Source organism: Pleurodeles waltl, chromosome 11 (assembly GCF_031143425.1).
Source record: "Pleurodeles waltl isolate 20211129_DDA chromosome 11, aPleWal1.hap1.20221129, whole genome shotgun sequence".
In the NCBI taxonomy this organism is placed as follows: Eukaryota; Metazoa; Chordata; class Amphibia; order Caudata; family Salamandridae; genus Pleurodeles; species Pleurodeles waltl.
The window spans coordinates 408,378,467-408,392,329 of record NC_090450.1 but is presented as its reverse complement, the minus strand read 5'-3'; the positions used below and the strand labels follow the sequence as shown (position 1 = coordinate 408,392,329).

The 13,863-nt window shown below is 44.4% G+C and overlaps 1 protein-coding gene across 3 annotated transcripts in view; it reads right to left on the bottom strand.

Moving 5' to 3' along the window:
• UGGT1 (UDP-glucose glycoprotein glucosyltransferase 1) overlaps nt 1-13,863 on the bottom strand; it is a 1,185,714-nt gene that overhangs the window by 298,369 nt on the left and 873,482 nt on the right. For all 3 annotated transcript variants that reach the window (XM_069213734.1, XM_069213736.1, XM_069213735.1), the window contains one exon: nt 12,106-12,190. In XM_069213734.1, the coding sequence (XP_069069835.1) occupies nt 12,106-12,190 (85 nt within the window). The remainder of the gene's footprint in view (nt 1-12,105; nt 12,191-13,863) is intronic.

Below are 13,863 nucleotides of genomic sequence, written 5' to 3'. Positions count from 1 at the left end.
AGCTTGAATTTCACTCACTCTTCTTAGAGATGTGATGGCAATTAAAAACGCAACTTTCCACGTTAAGTATTGCATTTCACAAGAATGCATGGGTTCAAATGGTGGACCCATGAGTCATGTTAAGACAATGTTGAGGTTCCATGAAGGAACAGGTGGTGTTCTTGGTCGTATAATTCTCTTTAGGCCTTCCATAAACGCTTTTATGACTGGTATTTTAAATAATGAAGTTGAATGAGTAATTTGCAGTTAAGCTGATATTGCGGTAAGATGTATCTTTATGGAAGAGAAAGCTAGATTTGATTTTTGTAAATGTAGTAAATATCCTACTATATCTTTTGGAGATGCATGTAATGGCTGAATTTGATTATTTTGGTGGCAGTAATAAACAAATCTTTTCCACTTGTTTGCATAGCAGTGTCTAGTGGTAGGTTTCCTAGCTTGTCTTATGACCTCCATACATTCTTGTGTGAGGTCTAAGTGTCCGAATTCTAGGATTTCAGGAGCCAAATTGCTAGATTCAGCGATGCTGGCTTTGGATGCCTGATCTGTTGTTTGTGTTGTGTTAACAGATCTGGTCTGTTGGGTAGTTTGACATGAGGTACTACTGAAAGGTCTAGTAGTGTTGTGTACCAAGGTTGCCTCGCCCATGTTGGTGCTATTAGTATGAGTTTGAGTTTGTTTTGACTCAACCTGTTTACTAGATATGGAAGGAGCGGGAGAGGGGGAAAAGCGTACGCAAATATACCTGACCAGTTCATCCATAGAGCATTGCCTTGGGATTGGTCCTGTGGGTACCTGGATGCGAAGTTTTGGCATTTTGAGTTTTCCTTTGTTGCAAATAGATCTATTTGAGGTGTTCCCCAAATTTGAAAGTAAGTTTTTATTATTTGGGGGTGAATCTCCCATTTGTGGATTTGTTGGTGATCCCGAGAGAGATTGTCCGCTAACTGGTTCTGAATTCCTGGAATAAATTGTGCTATTAGGCGAATGTGGTTGTGAATCGCCCAATGCCATATTTTTTGTGTAAGGAGACACAACTGTGTTGAGTGCGTGCCTCCCTGTTTGTTTAAGTAATACATTGTTGTCATGTTGTCTGTTTTGACTAGAATGTATTTTTGGGTTATTATGGGTTGAAATGCTTTCAGCGCTAGAAATACCGCTAACAGTTCTAAGTGATTTATGTGAAACTGCCTTTGATGTATGTCCCATTGTCCTTGGATGCTGTGTTCATTGAGGCGTGCTCCCCACCCTGTCATGGAAGCATCTGTCGTTATGACGTATTGTGGCACTGGGTCTTGGAAAGGCCGCCCTTGGTTTAAATTTATACTGTTCCACCATAGAAGCGAGATGTATGTTTGGCGGTCTATCAACACCAGATCTAGAAGCTGACCCTGTGCTTGAGACCATTGTGATGCTAGGCACTGTTGTAAGGGCCGCATGTGCAACCTTGCGTTTGGGACAATGGATATGCATGAAGACATCATGCCTAGCATTTTCATTACCATTTTGACTTGTACCCTTTGTTTTGGGTACATGGCGTGTATTACATTGTGAAATGTTTGTACCCTTTGTGGACTTGGAGTGGCAATTCCTTTTGCTGTGTTGATTGTCACTCCTAAGTATTGCTGTGTTTGACACGGCATAAGGTGTGACTTTGTGTAGTTGATCGAGAAACCTAGTTTGTGGAGGATTTGTATGACATATTTTGTGTGCTGTGAACACTGTCTTAGCGTGTTGGTTTTGATTAACCAGTCGTCGAAGTACGGGAACACATGTATTTGCTGCCTTCTGATATGTGCAGCTACTACCGACAGGCATTTTGTAAAAACTCTTGGCGCAGTTGTTATTCCGAATGGCAACACTTTGAATAGGTAATGTATTCCTTGGAATACGAACCTTAGGTATTTTCTGTGTGAAGGATGTATTGGTATATGGAAATACGCATCCTTTAGGTCTAGTGTTGTCATGTAGTCTTGTTGTTTGAGCAGTGGGATTACGTCTTGTAATGTAACCATGTGAAAGTGGTCTGATTTCTTGTAGGTATTTAGTGTTCTGAGATCTAGTATTGGTCTCAGACTGCCGTCCTTTTTGGGTATTAGAAAGTACAGTGAGTAAACTCCTGTGTTTATTTGTTGATTTGGTACTAATTCTATTGCTTCTTTTTGTAACAATGCTTGCACTTCTAGTCCTAGAAGGTCTATATGTTGTTTTGACATACTGTGTGTTTTCGGTGGGATGTTTGGAGGGATTTTGAGAAATTCTATGCAATAACCATGCTGGATAATTGCTAAGACCCAAGTGTCTGTTGTTATTTCCTCCCAATGTTTGTAAAATTGGCTTAGTCTCCCCCCCACAGGTGTTATATGATGGGGTTGTGTGACTTGTAAGTCACTGTTTATTTTGAGGAATTTTGGGGCTTTGGAACTTTCCCCTATTCTTCTGGAATTGGCCTCCTCTATATTGCCCCCGAAAACCTCCCCTCTGATATTGGCTCTGGTAAGTGGGCCTTGCTTGTGATGTTGTGGTTTCTGTTGGTTGACCTCGAAACCCTCCCCTAAAAGGTGTTTTGCGAAAAGTGCCTCTGCTCTGCGGGGAGTAGAGTGCGCCCATGGCTTTGGCTGTATCAGTGTCTTTCTTGAGTTTTTCAATAGCAGTGTCGACTTCCGGCCCAAACAACTGCTGTTCATTAAAGGGCATATTTAGCACGGCTTGTTGAATTTCCGGCTTGAACCCCGAAGTACGCAGCCATGCGTGCCTTCTTATTGTTATTGCAGTGTTTACTGTCCTTGCAGCCGTATCTGCTGCATCCATTGAAGACCGTTTCTGATTATTTGAGATACTTTGTCCTTCTTCCACCACCTGTTGCGCCCTTTTTCGGAACTCTTTGGGTAAGTGTTCTATGAAATGCTGCATCTCATCCCAATGAGCTCTATCATATCTTGCCAAAAGTGCTTGTGAATTGGCAATGCGCCATTGGTTTGCTGCTTGTGCTGCCACCCTTTTGCCCGCTGCATAAAATTTGCGACTCTCTTTGTCTGGAGGTGGTGCGTCCCCTGAGGTATGAGAGTTCGCTCTCTTACGAGCTGCCCCGACAACTACTGAGTCTGGTGTTAATTGCGTTGTAATATAAACGGGATCTGTTGGCGGTGGCTTGTATTTTTTCTCCACCCTTGGAGTTATGGCTCTGCCTTTAACAGGATCTTGAAAGATTTGTTTTGAATGTTTTAGCATTCCTGGGAGCATAGGTAGGCTTTGGTACTGGCTATGGGTGGATGATAGGGTGTTAAACAAAAAATCATCCTCAATTGGTTCGGAATGCAAGTTGACGTTGTGAAAAGCAGCAGCTCTTGCGACCACCTGTGTGTAAGATGTACTGTCCTCAGGTGGCGACGGTCTTGCAGGGTATGAGTCTGGGCTGCTGTCTGATACTGGGGCGTCGTAAAGGTCCCATGCATCGGGATCATCCTGACTCATTGTAGTATGAGCTGGGGAGTGCATCAGTGGTGGAGTTGTTACTGGTGATGCGTGTATTGATGGTGGTGGAGACGGTGGTGGAGTTGTCTTCCTTGCCACTTTTGCCTGTGGCTGCTTGTCCTTTTGTTGAAAGGCAAGTTTTCTTTTTATTTTAATTGGGGGAAGAGTGGTTATCTTCCCTGTGTCCTCATGAATGTGGAGCCTTCTTTGTGTATAGTCTTGCTCTACAGCTTCAAGTTCCTCTCCGAATCTATGCTTTTGCATTTGGGAGGTTAATCCTTGTTCCTCTGTGTAGGAACCTGTTTTCGGCTCCGAGGCTGGATGTTTCGGAACCAAACTTTTTTCGGATGTCTTTTTAGGCTCCGAAGAAACCTTTTTTATTTTCGGCGTGGCGTCTCGGTGCCGAATTTTTTCGGAGCCGCTGTCTCGGGTCCGAGGTTGCTGTGTGGCGGTATCTCGACCTGAGTCGGATGACTTCGCCACAAGCGTGCCCTTTTTCGGTGCCGATGATCGGTCACCTATTTTTCGGGTTAAGCCATGGCCTGTTGGCGGTGGCGTCCCCTGGGCTTTTGTTGACTTCTCGTGAGTCTTATGTTTCGACGTCTTACTCACGGTTTTTGGCGTTTCTTCGGCCTCGAGCTCTTCCGAGTCCGACTCATGGATGGAGAATGCTTCTTCTTCCTCCTCGAAGCGCTCTTGTCCTGTCGGCGTCAACGCCATTTGCAATCTTCTGGCTCTTCGGTCTCTTAATGTCTTTCTCGACCGAAACGCTCAACAGGCTTCACAAGTATCTTCCTTGTGCTCGGGAGACAAGCACAAGTTACAGACCAGATGCTGATCCGTATACGGATACTTGTTATGGCATTTTGGGCAGAAGCGGAATGGGGTCCGTTCCATCAGCCTTGAAGTCACGTGTGGCCGGGCCGACCAGGCCCCGACGGGGGATCGAAAAAACCCCGAAGGGCCACCAGAGCTCTTCTGAATTCGGTGTCGATTTGTTCTAACTAACCCGATATCGAACGCAAACAATACCGACGTTTTTTTCCGAGATTCTAACTAACTTTCCGACCCGAAACACGGAGCGAAAAGGAACACGTCCGAACCCGATGGCGGAAATAAAACAATCTAAGATGGAGTCGACGCCCATGCGCAATGGAGTCGAAATGGGAGGAATCCCTCGGTCTTGTGACTCGAAAAGACTTCTTCGAAGAAATACAACTTGTAACACTCCGAGCCCAACACCAGATGGCGGACTGTGCACAGCATGTGTATCTGCAGCTACACATGCCATCGAACACATATATATATATATATATATATATATATATATATATATATATATATATTTTTTTAAGTGTGGGGAAGTCATCTTAAGGTATGTAGTGGGCACTGGTCAACACGAGTGGTCTAACTACATTATGGCTTCTCCGAACTTAGGCATGTTTGGTATCAAACATGTTGGAATCATGCAACTACACCGATTCCAGTACTAGTTGCATGATCCCATGTACTCTGGGGTTCCTCAGAGGATCGCCCAGTTCTGCTTTTACAGCCTTTTGGGGTCTGGCTGCCAGCCCACGCTGCTGCTGACCCCAGACACTGTTCTGCCCTCCTGCTGGTAGGCCTAACTCAGGCAGGGGAAGGCAGAACAAAGGATTTCCTGCAAGGGAGAGGTGTGACCACCTCTCTATTTGAAAAAGGCATCTATGGGCTGGGCTGGCCTCTGAGCGTCACCAGGCTGCTTTAACGGGCACATCTGGTGCCCTCCTTGCATAATCCGCTTTGCGCCAGTTCAGAAACCCCCAGTTCCCGCTCTGGTGCAAAACCACCCATAGGACAGGGGAGTGAGCACCCCTCTGTCCAGCTCCTCCCCTAGGGAGGTGCACAGAGCTCTGTCTGCCGTCTTGAGAACAAGGTAGGAAGAGGTCCCTGGGAGCATCTGACTGTTTAGGCCAAGTAGATGACGTCCCGGATGCCCTCGGATAGGTGCGTCATCACAGAGTGATTAACCCCCTTTTGGGGTTACTTAAGGGCTCTCCCAAAGATGGGTCCTCAGAATCGTCGAGCAAGACTACACCAGGAACTCTCTGCAAGGTTCTTCTGCTCCTGGGCTCCGGAGCCGCTGCTGGTCTGCTTTGGAACTGAAATAAGACTGTATCCAGTTGGGAGGGCTCCCACTGCAGCAGGTTTTCTGCCACTCCTGCAATTTTCTGCAATATCTGTGTCCTTGCATCTTCCAGGGCCACAAGGAATCTGTTTGCATCCAAGACGCAAAAAGTAATTTTCCTTGGATTCAGGGAGGCACTTGCCTGCATTTGCAGGCACTTCAAGACAATGACAACCAGCTGGTGGATCCTGCTGTCCCATGGACATTGAAAGGTTCTGTAACACAGGTAGTGGTTCTGTGGTCCTCTTTGGGTCCCTCTTGTATTCTAATCCACCTGGGAGACTGTGGGCCCCTGCTGCAGTCACTGGAACTGAATCCCTGTGCACAGCAACTATTGTTCTTGCCAAGGCTTGTTTGCTCTTCCTCCAAGAAGATCTTCAGGCATCAAAAAGCCCCTACCTCCAGCACTCTGCAACTACAAGATCAGCCTCCACTCTGCAGTTTCTGCGCCATGGAACTCATGGTTTTTGTTTGTGTTGTGGCTTCCCTGAGACTCCCTGTGCATGCTGCCAGTCGGTCACTCCTGGGGGCTCATTCGACTAAGGCTGGCTTTCCTTCCTGCTGAAGGCCTGCCCTGACTCTCTTCCAAGAGTCAAGTCACTAGGACCTTGATAGTCCTAAAAAACCTACAACTTACTTTGCAACGGCTATTTGCATTTGTCAGGCTTGTTGTTGGCCCTGTTGGTCACTGACCCTCCTGCACTCCGGCGACCGATGTGGGAAAGCTCTTAGGCAACTCCAAGGATCTCATTATAAGAAGAAAAACAGCTGAGAATCTGAGGAAGGACATGCAGCAATTCTTCTCCTGTCATCAACAGATCCATCCTCATAGTGTCCCACCTTGTGAACAGATCGCCACCACTGCTTAGTCCAGTTCACACTTATGTGACTCATATTAATCCTTGCTCTGGTTGCCAGACATTTCATTCTTGATCCAGCAGTTATATAAATCTACAGCTTGGTTGCTCAAGCCAAAATGTTTTTTGCTTCTCTGGATAGGTTGTGGGAGTGGGTAGTGCCCACCTTTAGAAGAAAGAACATAGTTGTCTTGTCAGTCAACCCCAGAACTGTTCTACCCTTGAAGTGGAATTGTATATCTCAAATGCATATTTGACTCCTCTGAATTCAAATATGCTGAACCTAGAGAAGTTGTTTGTGGTCCAGCCACAGACCTCTATGTTGATAGGCACCCCAAACCAGACGTCTGTGAGGACATGGCAGGTGTCAGATGAGGACAGAAGCTCCACCGGACTGAGGATGCAATTATGTTAGCAGAAACCAAAATATCATCCTGTTAGTCCCCCAGATGCAAGTGCCTCCCAGTAACGTAACTATTTCTGCAGGTCTCATTTTTATGGATTCCACATCAGCACAATAGTGCTACATGCATCAGGCTGTGCAGCGCCATGAAGTGTCTGGCTGTTTTATAGCTAAGGCTTGGTGAAGATGATAGTTTAAACTAGTTCCTTGAATAACTTGAATGTACCTTATTTCCTCTGTCAGGGCATTTATCAGTCAGGCATCCAGGAAGGGGATGGCATGGATCACGTACCTGCACAGGTGTACAACTACCAGTGTCAGAAACTTGTTCTAGACCCTGGACTCTGACAATTTCAACCGCAAATGTCCATAACCCACTATAACTCAGAGGAACATTAAAGTGCTTTGAATGGGGACATGAGGTCCAACATCATCCAGTCATGTTGCAGCACGTATGATATGACCTCAGTGTTAGCCCTGTCAGCCTTACAGTGGCCTTTCCCAAACATTTTGCCTATTTGCTTCACATTTTGGCTGTATTGTCTTGTTGGCCTTGGAATTCTGAGTACTTTATTACTGCTGACCACTGCTAAAGTGCATATGCTTCTCCCCTAAACAGGGTATCACTGGTGTATACACAACTGGCATATTCAATTTACTATACCAAGGACCTGTAAATTAAATGGCACTAGTGGGACTGCAGCACTGATGGTGCCACCCACACAAGTAGCCTTTCTAATCTGTATCAGGCCTGCCCTTGCACAGAGCCTGTGTGTGCAGTTTAACGGCCAATTCAAATTGGCATTTAAAACCTCTTGCCAAGCCGTAAACTCCCCTTTTATTACATATAAGTCACCCTACAGCAGGCCGTAGTTAGCTCACAGAGCAGGGTGCTGGGTATGTAAAGGACAGGACATAAACGTATACGTTTTACGTGTCCTGGTAGTGAACAACTCCCAAAGTCATTTTTCACGACTGTGAGGCCTACTCCTCTCATAGGCCAGCATTGGGAATTCCTTCCAATACGTTTAAGCTGTAATTCCTGAACAGAAAGGAGTAGCTACATCATGTTTTGGATTTAACATTACTATTTCATCACACAGAAGTAGAAGACATGGTTTTTCATAGCTACTGATATTTATTTTTAAATGTTTGTAAATTTGACCAAGTTATATAAATGTTTTGTGTTCGAAAAAAACGGATACCAAAAGTCTTTCATTTCACATAGGTCAGACAGTCCACCTTACAAAATCCTGGAACTTTGAAGTCACAAGGAAAAGTATTTGCATTGCAAGAAGACAAACTCACTTTTGACCTCTGTCTCCGAACACAGAGCAAATGTGCCAAGAATAAGATTTAAAGGCATCTTAATTGCTAATTCAGTTTCTGACTGAACAGAACACCTGTTCTTTGTCAACTTGTAAAGTGGAATCTAAAAATCGCTCAACCCCATAAAATAAAAGTCGCCATAGCGAGTGGTCGAGTAGATTTTTCGAGCCCTGAAGGGATAGGAAGAAAAGACCTCTGTGAACTTCAAAGACCCTTTTTTAAAGTAAGCCCCACTTCACAGGCACACTTGGGTATAAGAACTGGTTCTCTCATCCCTAACAAATCAGTACACTACTGGACCTGGGAAGAACTCTGCCTGGATTAAGGACTGTGGTGATAGAAGGAGTGCCACACCGCTGAACTGCTTTCCACATATGATTGCTCTCTGCCTTGATGAGCTACCCCTGCTGCCTGCTGATGTCTGTCCAGCAGAGGAAGGACTGAACCCTCTCATCTGACACAGAAGGGCTCCAAGGGCTTGCTGGATTGCTCACTGTTCTCCTGCAGTCTCAGGAACATCAGAGACTGCCTGTAACCTTGCATTTGCTGCTGGATTTTGTCTTCTGTGGGTCCTACCCTCGCCTGAGGTTTCCATCCAGTTCGGGGTCCTGGAGGTGGGTTTGCAACTGCCTTTTCTACAAGAATTGATGCAACCGGGCCTTTGTGCTGCTTGGAACCAACACACTGCTGATTCAACTACATGGGACCCAACTGCGAGGCACAACGACGACACATACATTGACCTCAATAGAGTTCAATGCTGACGCAGGACCCGAATGAGGCTGGACACCGACACATCGACCCGACTGCGCAAATCAGAATCAATCCATCGCCTCTGCATCGATCCTTGACGTTGACACTTGCTTCATCCCTGGTATTCTTTCAGTGGGCTCTGCATGAGTCCTGTAACTGGCCTACCCTCCACGGCAGTCAGTCTGAACTTAGGATTTACTTTTGGTCTAGCGCGACCTCATGTAACCTTTTAGCGCTACTGACTTCTAAGCACTATTTTTGGCTTATTCTTCTTTAAAAGTTCATATCTCAACTTCTACTGATTTGATTTGTGTTGGTCTCATTTAACTCAGATAAATATAGTCTATTTTTCCGGTTTTTCAAAACCTGTGTGGAGTCTTTTTGTGGTGTTTTCATTATGTTACTGTGTTTGTGTGTGTTGCACAAATACTTCACACATTGCCTGCTCTGTGCCAAGCTACCAGAGGGTGAGAATAGGTTATCTCCAAGTGTTTATCTAGCAATCCCTGTACAGGGACAACAGAAACCCCAGTTCTAACACTCAGTCAGTGAGATCATTCTAAAGGACTGCGTTCTGATGTGCCTGAAGGTGAAGAGAAAATCTCTGAAGGGTCTCAGACCTTTGTCCTTCTTCATCAGAAAATACCTGTATTAACTCGCTCCTATATGAAACAGTGTCTGTAATTTTCACTTCTAGGAAATTTGATCCTGGGCTATTGTTGGCTGAGACAGAAATATAGTGGTGGCTTCACCAGAAACTTCAATATTTGGTCAGATGTTGGAATTTCTTGTCATCCCCTGAAATGATTGTCTGACATCAAGACCAAATGAGACCCATTTCACCCACTTGGGTTTAGACCCATGGTTCTGTTATCCTCCTATGGTCTGTATGGTGATCTGCAGCTGGGTTCTCCCCAATGGGGGCATTGCTGCTGGTGGTATCACTGCAGAAGGAGTTGGAAAGACCACTGTTCCAAGTGTGTAGACATGAATTCTTGAGGCTAAGTGAACACGTCTCTGGGACCTCAAAACATCAATGGAAACTTAGTTGGCAGAGCCCACATGGCCTTTGCTGTGTCATAATTATTCTTAATATATTGCAATGCTCCCATTCCAAAAAGTTCAACATTGCTGAATGGCATGTCTATGAACTTTGCCTGGACCTGTGAGGGACCCATGTAGATTTCAGCAAGGCCTGAAGGAAAATGAAGCTGTGGCGTGTGATGGCACTCTGCATTACCACCCCAAAGATTACGTCACAGCATATCTAGACTTCAACAAACGGTCCTCCAGAAATGTCCCTGCCACATCATGTTTGATGTCCGAGAAGTATGGGATGAGGCTGACCATCTTCTCCCATTGCTTTCTGGCAAAGCGTGCTGCTATGACTGTCTGGCTGGTGAGGGATGAGTACCCAAAAAGGGCATCAGTCATAACACTAGGGCTTTAGTCTGTAAGAGCAATAGTTCTCCCTGAATGTCCTGTGCTCAAGTCTTTTTATTAGGGGTTTGTATATCCAATAACCAAGGTCAAGATGTTCTAGTGACGGGGGAACCTATGGGAGCCACTGCAACAACCTGGATCTGGTCTTGTAGGGTACGGTCAATGGCTCTGGAATAGCAAGAACTAGAAAGATAGTTCTAATGGTTACATACCCACTGCAATCTCCAACAGCCAGCAAAGCAGACCTGTGCTAAGAGTATGAAGATCGACTGCCTTCTAATTCTTAGGAGGCTTAAAAAAGGTGTATACAGGCATCTTAAGCTCTGTGCAGGTTCATGTTTGTGCTATGTGAATTACAGGTAATATATCTGCTGCAAGACCAAGATGATGCTGTTCTTTGGATTTTTATCCCTTCTGACCAGCTGGACTGTGACCACTTAATTGCTCATATGTAATCTTCTTCTGCTAAGACGTCATCATGATGATCTTTGAGTTAGCTGGGCCTTGTGCAGGTCTTGCTCTGGATCAGGTCGGCTACTCTTGGCACATGTGCTCCTTCTGCAGGCGGGTAAATTCTTGGCCTCTTCACAGATCAACTAAGACAGGTTTCCTAATCTTAAGCCTACTCTGCATGGAAGGAAGCAACAGAGAAGAGGGTTTTGAGCTGGTGTCTTTTCTCATACACTAACATGAAGTCCCAACGGTCCTAAGACAATGGAGATGAACAAGCTGCTGGCAGAAGGAGCAGTAGGCTAAGACAGGAAAGCTGCGTTTCCCTCTGGAAAAAGAGAACAGGCTATTGACTCCTTCCCATCTACCAAGGACATACGTTTTGAAGAGGCAGACAGAAAATACCTATGTGCTTGTTGGCATGTCCTACATGGACAAAGCCAGCTTACACAAAGGGAACCATGATCTTGCAGAGCACAATACATATTTCAAATGGATGTCACTATACACCTGTCCCTAGTGAACCACACAGCTATTTACAAACACAACGGCCAAAGCATGGCCAGTCAACCTGTAAGTGTGCTTTAGGGCAACCATTGAAAAAGTTCTAGTAAGCCGTTTTCACGCAGCATTTATTGCCCAGAAATATCATTTACTGAAATAGATCCCTGCTTGAATGGCATGCTCACTACTGAAATCAGACTCAATTTTGAGTTGAATTGGCAGGAATATCTCCATTTGAAATGCTATATATGTGGATTTGTATGATATTACTATCTCGACTATCTTCAATCTACCTATAATATATGGTTCATACATATTGCTTAATTATTTCTTTCCAGATTTTCTTTTATAGGTCTACTTCTAAGAGTTATTTCAGAGATGGATGCCTTATGAATAATCTCATGTATTGCATTTATTGATATCTGCATTATGTTTTCTTATGTTTAGAATTCTGAGAAGTTAATATTTCATAATATTTTTACTATGTGAATATAATTTGACTTGTTTCTCTTTTTGACACATTGTTTGTATATTGACGTACTCAATAAACATATAAAAAAATAAATGTAAAAAAAGACATACATTTGAGATGAACATTACATCAATGATAATCTGCCTAGTGTCTCCCAGTTTGAACTAAAGGCTCTATTGACTGTACTCACTAGACAATGAACAGGATACACACAAACATCTGAAATACGATTTAAACTGACTCAATTACTTACCTTCACTTTAATGATTTTACTCTTCAGATTGTTTATCACAACAATGACATCATCCGAGTTGGGCATTGAGTCTGTGCCATCATGGCTAAAAAGGATGAAAAAAAGGTAATGATGCCTCAAAACAAAATTAAACTATATGTGTGTATCAGTAAAATTCACATTCTTCCCTAAGACATACTGTAGAAAATGCGCTTTTCATTCAGATGTTCAGGATGTAGCTCCTGCAACTTTCATTATTTCTGCAAACAAACATATCTTTCACTGTTATAAAATATTTTCCATCAAAGGAAATGTATCAGGCTTATACAATGGTATGAACTGTGACCAGCTATTTAAATTAGAACATATTGATGATGATTCCAATACTGTTGCCCTTTGGCATTTCCGGCTCTAAAGAAATGTCTTCGGTAGCAGGTAAGACAAGTATATGTTTAAATCAAAGATGCTAACACTCTGAAAAGGAACCCCACTGGAGCGATGCTTTGCATCCTGTCCCATACACATGAAACAACAACTCCGCTTCTATGGTTTTTTTCCTTCTTAAAAAAGGGAGGCCACAGGGCAGGCAGGGGCTACTGGGCCACAACTGTGATGGTTGGTTTTGTTTGCTTCAGGTGTCCTGGGGTCAGCCCTACTATGGATCTGCAACCTGGGCCAAAAAAGGCAGCTGTTTCACACTGTCACAGCAGTCAACGGTTTCAAAGGTGGGTAGTGTGAGCAGAAAGAGCTCAGAACTCACCAGGCAACCAACAGAAACAATAATGTAAAAGACCAGACCAGCGTTTATTTTTAGTTAAAAAGAAATACTTTAATCTCACAGCCAAACGAAATACCACAAATTCAATAAAGGTACAGTAGTAAGGTTGGAATCTCATGATTCCCAGTAAAACACCCCACCCCCTTTGGTGTCCTCTCCCCTCCCTAGGAGCTCTAATGTCCACAGTCCCCGGCAGCGACTACGCCAGTCTTTTCAGCACCATGTGGAACAATGTTGTTTTTCACTTGAATGGCCTGGAACAGGTCACAACTAGAATCACTTTAGGGATCCAGGAGACCACACTTAATTCAGATCGCTCCTGGCTTCTCACCCACTGACAGTTCACTTTTTGAGAGTGTTCAGCACCCAGGTAATCTGCTTTAGGCCCAAGCACTCTCCTTTCCTCTTTCAGCAGTAAGTCTTCTTTGTGCTTTATTGCCAGCTCCTCCAGCAGTAGATGCAGACCTCAGGTAAAAATGTGAAACCAGGAGCTATCATAAATGGATCTCTCTGGACCAGGTACTCAGACTCACACAACACACGGACCTCTACTACCTCACATGTGCTACACTTCCATTGCACCTATACACACTCAATAAGCACACGCAATGCGAGCGTAGGTTTCAGGTTCACAATAAAGCAGATGCTCTTACACAGAAAAAAGGTCTGGTCTTAAATAAAGATGAACAAAACTTGGTAGAGTTCCACCACCACTTTATGTGACTAGCTCCTGGCATGAACAGCAGTCCTGTGACATCTATGAAGGCATGCTTGGTATAACCCTCCAGGTCACAGAACAGGTTATGGATCTATTACCACTGACATGCCACAGCACATGTGATACTTGGTTGGTTACAGGACCAGTCAGGATACCAGTTTCACTGTAGCCTAGCACTCTGGGAAAGGGTGTACATACATTTACTAAGCTGGGGTAATTCCCGTCTCAACAAATGTATACTGAAGGCCAATGCTGTGGTACTACTGGAAAAAAGAGGGGCAAA